The sequence below is a fragment of the Penicilliopsis zonata genome, assembly GCF_001890105.1.
Source record: "Penicilliopsis zonata CBS 506.65 unplaced genomic scaffold ASPZOscaffold_34, whole genome shotgun sequence".
Taxonomy (NCBI): Eukaryota; Fungi; Ascomycota; class Eurotiomycetes; order Eurotiales; family Aspergillaceae; genus Penicilliopsis; species Penicilliopsis zonata.
In genome coordinates this window covers 47413-59209 of record NW_019208938.1, presented here as the reverse complement: position 1 = coordinate 59209, position 11797 = coordinate 47413, and the positions used below count along the sequence as shown (strand labels likewise).

The following is an 11797-nucleotide window of genomic DNA, read 5'->3' as shown; positions in this document are numbered from 1 at the left end:
GAGACCGCAGCCTGACCACTGCTGGATGGAATAAGACTAGAGATACACAAGTATAAAGAGCACTGCTTAGACAGAGATTATAGAAGAAGTTACTGTGCTATGGCAATATGTTATACTGGTATTTCTATTTTAAGAATTTGATTTAAAGTGATATTTTCAGACAGCTACCACGTAAAAGCGGCCTCAACAAGATCGATCACCACCGACGAGGCCAGTCGGTTGCGGCAGGCTGACCGGATTTCATCGGCCAAACAGCCCGGCCCACAGACAGAAACCAGCGTAGCACCCACGGGGTCGGCGAGGACTTCATCAAGTATACGCCCCGGCTGACACCGGCCAGAAAATACCTGAACGGAGGAGGCCAAAGACGAGAGAATGGAATTTGAGGCGAGTTCCTCTTCTGTGGTCTGGCTCGAGATATAAAGCTTGATGGTGAGAATGTCCTGCGCCGCGGGAAAAAGGAGGAGAGCCTTAAGCAAATCATGGGCCCAGGCCAGCTGTGCGTCACACCGGAGACACCAGACAAGGCAGATACGGCGGGTGGCGACCTGGGCACCGCTGGCCCGTAATAGCAGGTCTCGCGCCGGCAGCAGATGGTGAGTGATACCCGAGCCGCCAGCAAAGAGCACCACGGCACCGTAGCTGCCCATGCTACATGCCCCGGGATTCGTCGCGTAGGGCCCCTCAAGCAGGCCTGAGGGATGCCAGAGTCTGTCAGGACAGGCGCGGGCCCGGTCGTACAGCTTGCGGGTCATGCCCGCCCGGGCTGCAATCACCAGAACGAGCGTCGTGGTCGATTTATCAGTGGCATCTATACTACAGGACACTTCCTCTGGCGTCGCAGCATGGCCTAACTCGATGTCATCTTGGTTGGATTTACCCGGTTGTACCCAAGCGACAGAGAAAGGGTGTGACATCCACCAGGAGAGTGCTGGAAGATAGAGGTAGATATGACAGCCCGGAGGAAGATGGATGCGCCGTGGTAGGCGGACAGTAACTTTGCACGCCTCAAAAGGCAGGGCTTGAACTGTGAGCACAGTGCGTTGCCCGCTGGTGACGGAGTAGTTGAGGTAGAACAGGCGGAACAGGCGCAGGCTGCGCTCGGCCACCCACAAGATGGCAGCAGCGCGTATCCACGGCTGCTGGGGGAGGGCGTCCAGGTGGAGATGCATGGCGATACCCAAGACAGCGGCTGCGACGGCGAGGAGATGTAAATGGAGGAAGGTCTCGTAGAAAGCATGCCGCAGCGGGGAGAGGGAGGTCATAAACAGTATAGAGAAGGCAGCAGCGGCGAGACACCCCCACTGGAAGAAAGGGGTGCGGTGCAGGCGCTGCAGCATCTCAGTGAAGCCCTGCTCATCGGTGGCGTTGACCATCCAGGCGGCAGTGTGTACAGCGGCTTCAAAGACGACGATGCGGCCTAGCCAGCGGTGCAGTAGGTTGTAGCTGTTGAAGCTGATGGCCAGGAGCGGGATGAGCGGGTTATTGCGCCCTGCCAGGATGAAAAGGGGCACCATGTTCAGCACCGCCAGGGTGCCCGCCCGGCCGCGGATCTCGGCGACGAGGGCAGCCCGCGGGTTGGCGGCGTAGTCGAGCCAGGCGCAGTAGACAACCTGGCTGGCAAGGTAAAGGAGGAGGATGGCCGCCTGGAGGCGCGAGGGGAGCGTGCCCAAGTGCGCCCCCGCGACCCCCCGGAGCTCGCGGCTGTGACGCCGGACTCCCAGGGGCGCGTAAAGGAGGTGCCGCTTAAGCCGGGCGCGCAATCGGGAGGATTCGAGCCCCCAGAAGGCCTGTGCCTGGGGGGGGCTGGCGCTGGCGATGGCCTGGCGAAGGTAGGCGTGGGTAGACTGTGCACTGCGGACTGCCAGGAACGACAGGCCCAGAAAGATGAAGCAGGCCATGACAGTGCGGGAGAAGAGGATGTCGCGGGACATGTTCACCCCGTCCAGACCTCGCGAGTATTCATAAGTGGTATTGTTGTCCATTGTGAACTGAGGGGATGAATCGCTGTCCTACAAGTGTAAGAAATGATCGTGTCAAGTACAATGGACACTGTAAATATAATAGAACTGTATTATAGCAGACTATGTATGATTTAATCTATCTATTCAGCTAAGCAGGGTTTCTCGTGCTCATGCATATTGCAAGGAAATCTTGTGTGACACTCCTTACATCTGCATAGCAAGCACAGTACTCCGAACAGATAGCTGGATGATATTAATGATGGAAGAGTTCATAATGGAATGACCCCGGTCGTCATAATATCATGATCAACGATAAGAGTCAAGTGCTGATATATCGGCTTCTTCTTCTCAAAACACGCCCATATATGTAAACCACCAGTGGAACAGGGACCAGTACAAGCGCTACAAACCCCGCAATGGAAACAGCCCAATGCTGGCCCACCCGATCTAGGAGAGGTGCAGCCAAGAGGGGCACGCAGCTGGAGGTGGTAAATCGGAGGAGGTGGTCGGCTGCCGCCGCCGCCCTGCCATGCTCAACACTGTAGATCTCGTTCCTGTACAGAGGCCATCCAGCTGTGATGAGAAAATAGGCGATTCCAATCGGGAGCCGACAAAGCAGCGGGATCATCCAGTGGATGCGGCTATACGTCGTCCACGCAAAACTATTCCTTAGTATGTAGATGGGAATATAGAATGAGATGAACTTACCACAATAAACCGATAGGAAGAAGAATTCCCCCGACGATGACTGGATAGAGGCGCTCTTCAGGCTCTAAAACACAACCGAGGGCGGCTGCTTTGGCCTTCGCTGGCTGATAGTAGCCCCGGTCTAGACATAGGAGGAGACAAAACCCAAACAGACTGCCGAAAAACATGGATAGATATGCCACTGAGGCTTGGGGGAGGGAAAAGTGGTATTCCTCCGCGTAGATGAGGGGGAAAGCTATATAAAAAAACAACACAACGGACAGGGCGAGGCAGGAGACCAGTGAGCTGGGTAGAAGCATCGGCTCGTCCCGGAGCATTCGCAGGACCTGTTGAAAGAATGCCAGGCCGCCTGTAGGCCTACGCGAACTCGATCTCGGCATTGGCATGATTGAAGTCTCCGAACACAAGCAGACAGAGCTTGCAACGCTCAACAAGATGACGAGGATGCGGAAGATCCAGCGCCAGTTGGGGAGGAATGTCAGGATGAGAACAGCAATTGGAGAGCCGATCTCAGTGCCCCAGACGGTGGTGGCCATCAAGATGGATGCCAGGATCCGGCCAGTGTCTTCCATCTCACTCTCTGGACCCCAGATATCGGTGACTGTCCCTATAGCAACTGTGATGACGGGGGCTGCACAAACGCTCGCCAGGAAGCGGCCGATGAGAAGGGTGGGAAAGTTTGACGCCGAAGCAATCATCGCTGTGAACACAACTGACCCGGTCATACAGAGGATATACACAGGTCTTCGGCCGTACGACTCGCACAGGGCGCCAGCGGTTATAGGGCCTATTGCCAGGCCGGCATTGAAGACCGTGACGGGCAGCAACGCAGTGTAGGACGAGACATGGAACTCTGCCATGATGTACGGGACAGCGGGGATATAGAGCGAGTTGGAGAATGAACTGTGTAGTCAGTGTGTTTCTTTCTCTCTCGATATAGATCTCGATATGTATTACTTACATGCAAAGGGTTGCGAAGAGAGGAACCACGCAAACGAGGATTCTCTTCCACTGGGACTTGGCAGCCATTGATGCGTCTCGGATTGATCAAGACATCAATGAAAGACCGAAGTCTTAATGATGCTCTACTTTCCTGATACATAGATCTATGAAGCAGGATATACGAGGTAATGCAAGGATGGTTACACTCCATTCTTGACATGCATGGCATGAAGCAAGGTGGGTATTCCTAGCAGGTTACACAGAGATGAGCTGCTTTGACAGTTGTATACGGAGTATTTTCTCTATAATAAATCTATTAGTAAGCAATGGTATAGAATAGGATCATGTTCTGAGGTGAATTAGCTATTATTAGTACAGGTGAAGGAGATAACATTAGCAATATGATAAAAGGCTTAAAGAGCAGAATACAGCATTATTTATATGAATTAAGATATATTAGGTCTCATATTGGCTATGACAACCCTATTTCAAGCTATGCCTGGATCAATATCAAACTGAATGTCTTATATTGGTTGATATTGAGTTCCTATGGAATACATATCAGACAAACACAGCCAACCCCATGCCCAACACATCACCTCCTGGAATAGGCACATTCTCAACATCGCCGACATCCCCCGCCAGATCAAAGACACTGATGAACTTGGCTCGAGGCTGTTCACGAACCCCGAGCGCAAAGAGAGTGTCTCCCACAATCTTCACATCGAGATAGCCGTCATTTCCGTTGGTTGAATTGAAAGTGCGTCGGATCTCACCGGTTGAGACGTCCACCTGGACGAAGCGGTTGAGGTTTGAGTCGGCAATGAAACCCAGCCCTGTTTCCTCATGCACCTGCGCCCAGCAAGAGGCGATCTGACCAGGCACAACAGTATGTGACAGCAAAACATCATCATCATCATCATCATCATCATCATCACCATGGTAGAGGGAAGCAGTGTCAACAACAAAAGCCCCTGTGAGACCGTCGGTGAGGAAAAGCTGCGACGTGCCGGGGAGACTGGCGCCGCTGAAGCCAACCCGAATGCCTGGTAGGGAAGCCCTTCCGCTCTCCTCAAGCGCAAGCTGGCCGGTTGTGTAATCCAGGGGCCAGACAGTGAGAGTGCTGTCCGTGGAGATATTGGAGCCCGTCGCGACGGCGACCAGAGCGGAACCATCGCCCGTGAAGAGAATGTCCGTCAGACAGGCAATATCAAAGCTCACATCTGGTGGAGTGACCTGCCGGGTGTCGTTGCTTGCCGTAGGACGGATGAGGTCAAAGGAACCGATGCCCGTGGAATCCCAGGGGGCACAACTGACGCCGGTGCGGGCGCCCGCGAAGCCGACACAGACAATAGAGTGCGCAACAGCCAGCGAAACTGGAAAGTCACCGGGGGCAGGGAAGGCCCCGAGCAGACGTAGCTGTGTTGGGTCGGTGATGGCGATCTCGAACATGGAGACCGAGTTGGAGCCGGCGTTGACGTTGAACAGGTACCGGTCAAACACCTCAACGCTATGGCCGCTGGCCAATGTATCAGGATAGTTGGGGACGCCCTTGGCGATGCTCTGGCCGCCATTTCCACCTGTGGCTACGCTCACGGGGATTTCCAGGCTGAGGTTTGTGGACACAGCAAAAGCCAAGATACTATTGGGGACATCATTGGTCATGGTGTACACTGCCTTGGGGTTGGAGCTGGCGTTGATACAGGCGCCATAAGCAGTGGGAAGGAAGGCATATGGAAGAAGAGCAGTTAGAAGGGTCAACATGTTGGAAATAGGGCTCTTGATTGAGATAAAAGCCTATCAAGGGTTGATGAATGGTGGCGATGTATCCCTTCACTGAACACAGAACGCTATTTATCTGCTGGATAATCATCATGAGGTATTTTTCCCCCAGGTCCAGGCCATCCCTTGTCTTGTCGGTGTATCTGAGGGATGCAACAGTGGTGGTCATCCATCCGGAGAGTGCTCATCATGGGGTCTTTCTGATGCAACATCGTCTACGCAAGGGCAGGAGATAGGGGCGGCGAGGGCGAGCTCGGAATCAGGCCCAAGAGGCGGTCACTGTGTGGAATCTGGGTATAAATTCATGGGGGAAGTAGAGGAGTATCACCTATAGCCAACCACTGAGAAAATGACGATTACAATGACGCGAATCATCCTTTACCTTGTCCTGCTTGGACAAAGCATTGCCTTGAATGTCTCTGATCAGTCCTTGCCAGGCCCTGGAGAGGATTACTACACTCTGTCCAATGGTAAGGCCGTTACCCCTGGTGATAAGGTTCCCCCTAACTCTAAGCCCCTCAGGATGCCCCATTGATAACCCTCAGGGCTTGGTGCGGCTGGGAAACAACGAGCTTGATGGCAAAGTGCTTCTTCAGGACATCAACCTGATCGACGTCTTGACCCATGTCACCCATGAACGCATCCCAGAGAGGTGAGTCTGCGTTTGATGTGCTCAAAGAGCCTGTATAACATGAGGTAGAGTGGTCCATGCCAAAGGTTCCGGGGCATACGGGGTCTTTGAGACAACACACGACATCACCAACTTGACCAGCCTTGCCTTTTTAAACAAGGTGGGCAAACAGACGCCTCTCTTTGCTCGCTTCTCTACCGTTGCAGGCGAGAAGGGATCTGCCGATAATGTTCGTGACTCGCGGGGGTTTGCCTTTAAACTATATACTGAGGAAGGGAATCTCGACTGGCTGTTCTTTGGCGCTGTGAGTTGAAACAACCTCTAATTGTTTACTTTTTTTATTCATTCGCTTATTCTCACTTTCAATCTACAGCCAATGTTCCCCCTTCGAGATCCGGCCAAGTTTCCCTCCTTCACGCACGCCCAGAAACGCGATCCGTCAAGCAACCTGAAGAATGCCAGCGTGGTAAGTTTCAAGACGCCTATGATTTGAATGTACTGATATCCTATAGTTCTGGGAGTAAGTACAACATATCTTGTACTAAATATCTTCTACTGATGATATTAGCTTCTTCAATCAGAACCCGGAAGGATACAACTTCCTCATGCGTCTGTTTAGTGACCAAGGCACTCCCTGGTCATACCGCTACACGGACATCCACAGCATCAACACGTACCGATTCACCCAACCGGTAAGACAAACCCTTTGGTCCCGTCAACCATGGTGTCTGTCTGACTGCCCCAGGACGGTAACTTCCATTACGTTCGGATCGCCCTCAAGACTGACCAAGGCGTGCGGAACCTCACCCAAGACCAGATGACGCGCCTCATCGGCGTTGATCCGGACTTTGCAACCCGCGATCTGTACACAGCCATTGATGCCGGCGACTTTCCCTCCTGGACTGCCTATGCCCAGATCATCCGGCCCGGGGATGCGGTGACCTCGTCGGTCAACATCTTCGATGCCACCCGGGAGCTGCCAGAGAAGGACTATCCACTGATTCCCTTTGGGCGCATCACCCTCAACCGCAACCCGGCCAACTACTTTGCCGAGGTCGAGCAGTCGGCCTTCCAGGTCGCCAACCTCGTCCCTGGCTGGGATGTTTCTTCAGATCCAAGTACCTCTCGCTCCCGTTTTCAAGCTTTATCAAGTGCTTATTATTTCCAGTCCTTCAGGTCCGACTCTTCCCCTACGGCGACACACAACGATATCGGCTGGGCATCAACTTCCCCCAGCTGCCCGTCAACCGCCCTGTGTACTCATACAACCCGACTCGACGTGATGGTGCCAGCAACATTCTCAATCTGGGCAACCTGCCCAACTACTTCCCCAGCCGGTACGGGCCACAAATCGTTGCGCCGCGCCAGTACCGGGCGAGCGCTGAGCACATGGAATGGGTTGCAAACGTCACCAGCTATCTCAGCCAGGTCACCGACAATGACTTTGACCAGCCGCGGGACTACTGGCATACCCTCGCCGGCATGGGGGCCACCCAGCAGGCAAATCTGGTGTATAACGTTGCCTCCTCGCTGTCGGGGGCTGAGGCCGCCGTGCGCCAGCAAACATACAGTATGTCGTCTTGATGGAGATGGTTTGTTTTACTAACTTGTCTATAGAGGTGTTTCGAAAAATTCATCGTGATCTCGCAGGGGCTGTGCAGAATCAGACTGAAGCGCTTGTCCTGAGCAATGCGATGCTATAACTTGTATAGTTATAACTAGTGATGAATAATGACTTTTATGAATAACTGAGACTGCTTCTATATACTACAGAGTTCATTATAAAAGTCTCTTTTGCCATAGCTGTAATGATAACTCTCTTGTTGGGAAAATATCCATTTCGAGAAATCTTGTTTAGGGTTAGGGCAAGAGCAATACTAGTTCGCCGCAACTCGGTGAAAATATATTAATAATATATTTATTGCGATGCAGATATATTATTAAAGTGTTTGAAATCCTGTTATTTCATTTGTATATTATTGTAAATCTAGACATGTCACCTCGAGATTCAGGTATTACAGAACATAGGCAAAAGAGTTCTGATTCTGGCGGGCGAGATAGAGTCGATAGAGCAAAACGCCGATGATGGCAAGAATGGCGCCACCTCCCTCGACTCCCAGCGCCATAGGATATCGAGGAGCCTGATTGTCGGGGAAGAGATAGCTACCGATGACGTTACCCAGATTGCCGACCATATTGACGGCAGCGACAGCGGCGGCACGCTTGCCCTTGGGGGAGGGGATCGACGTGCCGATCCAGGCTAGGTTGATGTTGGAGGCGGAGGTGACGCCCGAGACCATTAGAATAGAGGCAATCAGACGGGCCGGGATGTTCAGTGTGCCTCCCACGATGGCGATGCCCACCATGCAGACGGCGAGATTTCCTACGATCCAGTATGCGCGCTGACGCTGGCGGTCGGCGTACCAGCAAGTCAACAGCACGATGCAGAGGCCGGTCAGGTAGGGGACAGAGAGCAGGGCGTATGTGATCCGAGTATCGAACCCGAGGGTGGCCATGATGGTTGGGAAGAAACTACAGATCAGCGGGGAATAGAGAAGGGTGAGAGGGCTTAGATCTGGCTAACTTGGTGAAGCTGGCGGTGATGGTGATGAGAAGGTGGTTGGTCATCATAATCCAGGCCTTGGGGTCAGAGAGCATCAAAGACATTCCCTGCCAGAAGGAAGAATCGTCGCCTTCATTCCCCAGCTCATCGAGTAGGCGAACCTGGGCAACGACGGCTTCTTCCTTGCTGAGCCATCTAGACACCATTAGAAGATTCCAGTACCAAGCTGTGGATGTTGACTTACCGCGTGTTATGGGGATAGTTAGGAAGGATGAACATGGACAGAATGGCAAATCCAATTGTCATTCCTCCTTCAATGATGAATAACCTGGAAATGTCAGTAGATCTATCATAACAACAAGGTAGAGTGTACAAACCAGCGCCAACTGGACAACCCATGGACACCGGCCATGGTGTCGGTGATACCCAGAGCCATGAGACTGCCAAACGAACCAGAAAGCATACTGCCACCAAAGAGGATGGCAATGCGCAGGCTCAGCTCGCTGGCTTTATACCAGCTAGAACAGAGAAAGACGGCGCCGGCGAAAAAGGGGGCTTCGAAGAAGCCGAGCACCAGCCGGACGCCCATCAACTGCGCAAAGTTATGAGTTGCGGCCGTCGAGGCCGAGACACAGCCCCAGATGATCATTGCCCCGGGCAGATACAGCGATGGACGCATGCGAGAGAGCATCAAATTGCTCGGGATCTGCATGAGCCTGTATATTTGTGTACTTAGCATATATGTGTATGGATATAGGGGCATATTCAAAGACCCTGGTACATACAAATATCCGACATATAGGATAGAGAGACACGAGGCGTAGTCTGTAGAACTCAAGCCCAATTCACTCTCGATGCCGACGAGCTTCGCGATGGGAAGTGCGTTGCGGTCGATGTAGTTGAGAATGTACATTATGATTAAGCAGGAGAAGAGGCGCAGGTCCAGCTTGAGCTTCAGGCGCCGTTCAATGGCTGCAATCTGCTCCCGTGAATAGGCTGAATATTCGACCAGGACATTCTGCAAGGCATCGTCCTCACTAATGGACACATGTGTGCCGTCTTTCTTGCTAGACACGGGGGAAAGGGGTTTGATGTCCATGGAGCTATATCTAAGGGATGTTGAATACACACATCCTCAACAGTAAATCTAGAAGTCTAGTTCTATACTTTGTATAGAAACAATTTTATATACAGGGGTCGCAAGTGCGGGGATCAGGAATCCCCAGGATTCAGGATGGAGGAACTTATCTCGATCCTGCGGGCCGAGTCAAAAGTCAGTTTAGAAAGATATGACTCGGCCCAGGTGAAGGTGGAAGAGAGAGATATGAAAGAGGGATAAAGATAGGCAAAGCAAAAATGGAGAATCCTGCAATCACACGGCACAATTTTACTTTCATGGCTTCGGAAACCAAGGCAGACTGGGACGTCCCAGACCCCCTCCCATTGAACGTCCAGGGAATCCCACAGCAGGTTCTCACCCGGGAAGAAGTCGAGATCACCTCCCTGGATGCCCCCCAGATAACGGAGGCTATACAGACCCGCCGCTTCTCATGCGAGACGGTTGTCCGCGCATTTCTCCGCCGCGCTGCGTTAGCACAGGAATTGGTAAGACAGTACACATGTAGGGATGATGGATGGAATCATAGCTCATTGACAGGTCAACTGCGTGACAGGTCTGCTGCCCGAGTATGCAATTGAACGGGCTCGATACCTGGACTCCCTCCCCCAGCCACTGGGTCCGTTGCACGGTATCCCCGTTTCCGTAAAGGAACAGTTCGGGTTCGAGGGCAGAGTGACGACCAACTCATTCGTGGCCTGGCGGGATAGACCGCAAGGCCCGCCCTGCAGCCTGAATCGGCGGCTGGAGGATGCAGGCGCGGTCATCATCGCCCGCACGACGCAGCCGCAGACTGCCATGCATCTCGAGACGAACAGCAACCTGTACGGCCGTACTTTGAACCCCTGGAACCGCAACTTGACCAGCGGAGGGAGCTCTGGGGGGGAGGGCGCATTAATAGTCTTGGGTGGGAGTGCTCTCGTAAGTTGTTATAGTCTCAATCTGACAATCTCGGCGGCATACTGATGTCCAGGGAATCGGTGGCGACATTGGCGGCTCGATCCGTTGCCCAGCAGCAAACTGCGGCGTGTATGGCTTCAAGCCTACTCCCTTTCGGATTGGGAATACGGGGACAATGGGCACAATATCTGGCCAGGAGGGGTATTATCTTTCCACCTCGCCATGCTGCGTATTTTGTATTGATTCTTACTGATGTTAACAGTATTATCGGTTGTCTTGGTCCGCTGTCGCCCTCTCTGGCGGGTATAGAACTGTTCATGAAGGCCTATCTAGGCCAGTCACCATGGATGGAAGAAAACACACTTGTCCCAGTCCCGTGGAGAGAGATCAGTCTCCCATCCAACTTGAAGATCGCTGTGATGTGGTCTGACGGGGTTGTCAACCCGCACCCGCCTATCACTCGGGCATTGAAGTCAGTGGTCAGCGCCCTGAGAGATGCCGGGGTCACCGTCGTGGACTGGAAGCCAGAAGGACACGAAGAGGCCTGGGAAATCACCAGTGCGCTCTATTTCGAAGACGGCGGCCAGCGAGTGCGTGAGATCCTGGCTCTCGGCGATGAGCCCGCCCTACCTTTGACTGAGTGGCTCTTGACGGAAACCAACATTCGCGCACGCAGTGTCCAGGAGGTTTGGGAGGTAAGCAGAGATGTAGAAATAGGACCAGAATAGGGCTGATTGTTTAGCTCAAAACGAAACGAAATGCATATCGAGCGATGTATAACAATCTCTGGCTGTCCACCGGAAAGGATGATGGGCATGTCGTCGACGCCATCCTCTGTCCAGTTGGCCCGGGGTGTGCTCCTCCTCACGACCAAGCCAAGTATTGGGGTTACACCTCCCACTGGAATCTGCTGGAATACCCGGCCATCGCCTTCCCAGTGGCCCGCGTGGATGCGGAACTGGATCAAGCAGATTCCACCTATTCGCCGATGAATGAGAAGGACAGCTTCAACCATAGCCTGTATCCGGGGCCAGAAATGTACAAGGATGCTCCAGTCTCGCTGCAATTGGTGACCAGACGCTTCGAAGATGAGAAGTGTCTTGCTGTGACAAGATTAATAGAACAAGCAATGAAGAATTAGTTTGACTTGAGATCTCCTGTTCTTAGTGTGAACTTGATATTTCAACATA

At 52.8% G+C, this 11797-nt stretch overlaps 6 protein-coding genes across 6 annotated transcripts; 2 read left to right on the top strand and 4 right to left on the bottom strand.

The window, feature by feature from the left end:
• Positions 1 to 164: 164 nt before the first annotated feature.
• On the bottom strand, positions 165 to 1985 carry ASPZODRAFT_2122587 (hypothetical protein; the record flags this gene model as incomplete). The annotated part of the gene is made up of 1 exon (XM_022727804.1): positions 165 to 1985. The coding sequence occupies one exon, from the start codon at positions 1983 to 1985 to the stop codon at positions 165 to 167; it is 1821 nt and encodes a 606-aa protein (XP_022576773.1).
• A 298-nt stretch (positions 1986 to 2283) lies between these two features.
• On the bottom strand, positions 2284 to 3701 carry ASPZODRAFT_147637 (hypothetical protein; the record flags this gene model as incomplete). The annotated part of the gene is made up of 3 exons (XM_022725279.1): positions 2284 to 2626; positions 2673 to 3575; positions 3634 to 3701. The coding sequence occupies 3 exons, from the start codon at positions 3699 to 3701 to the stop codon at positions 2284 to 2286; spliced, it is 1314 nt and encodes a 437-aa protein (XP_022576772.1).
• Positions 3702 to 4137: 436 nt separating this feature from the next.
• Positions 4138 to 5410, bottom strand: ASPZODRAFT_137401 (hypothetical protein). The gene has a single exon (XM_022724305.1). It carries the CDS (start codon positions 5376 to 5378, stop codon positions 4176 to 4178), a length of 1203 nt encoding a protein of 400 aa, XP_022576771.1. The 5' UTR covers positions 5379 to 5410; the 3' UTR covers positions 4138 to 4175.
• Positions 5411 to 5757: 347 nt separating this feature from the next.
• Positions 5758 to 7730, top strand: ASPZODRAFT_20653 (hypothetical protein; the record flags this gene model as incomplete). The annotated part of the gene is made up of 9 exons (XM_022727639.1): positions 5758 to 5866; positions 5919 to 6048; positions 6097 to 6331; positions 6401 to 6493; positions 6540 to 6547; positions 6596 to 6719; positions 6773 to 7145; positions 7196 to 7597; positions 7645 to 7730. 9 exons carry the CDS (start codon positions 5758 to 5760, stop codon positions 7728 to 7730), a joined length of 1560 nt encoding a protein of 519 aa, XP_022576770.1.
• A 312-nt stretch (positions 7731 to 8042) lies between these two features.
• Positions 8043 to 9689, bottom strand: ASPZODRAFT_77400 (hypothetical protein; the record flags this gene model as incomplete). Its single annotated transcript, XM_022730167.1, has 5 exons — positions 8043 to 8559; positions 8612 to 8785; positions 8835 to 8918; positions 8968 to 9306; positions 9376 to 9689. 5 exons carry the CDS (start codon positions 9687 to 9689, stop codon positions 8043 to 8045), a joined length of 1428 nt encoding a protein of 475 aa, XP_022576769.1.
• Positions 9690 to 9985: 296 nt separating this feature from the next.
• Positions 9986 to 11748, top strand: ASPZODRAFT_77375 (hypothetical protein; the record flags this gene model as incomplete). Its single annotated transcript, XM_022730165.1, has 5 exons — positions 9986 to 10195; positions 10248 to 10628; positions 10681 to 10808; positions 10870 to 11302; positions 11350 to 11748. The coding sequence occupies 5 exons, from the start codon at positions 9986 to 9988 to the stop codon at positions 11746 to 11748; spliced, it is 1551 nt and encodes a 516-aa protein (XP_022576768.1).
• Positions 11749 to 11797: the final 49 nt, after the last annotated feature.

What these genes read in the sequence shown, in the direction of transcription:
- ASPZODRAFT_137401 (XM_022724305.1), bottom strand. Translation starts at nt 5,378, where the DNA reads ATGTTGACCCTTCTAACTGCTCTTCTTCCATATGCCTTCCTTCCCACT.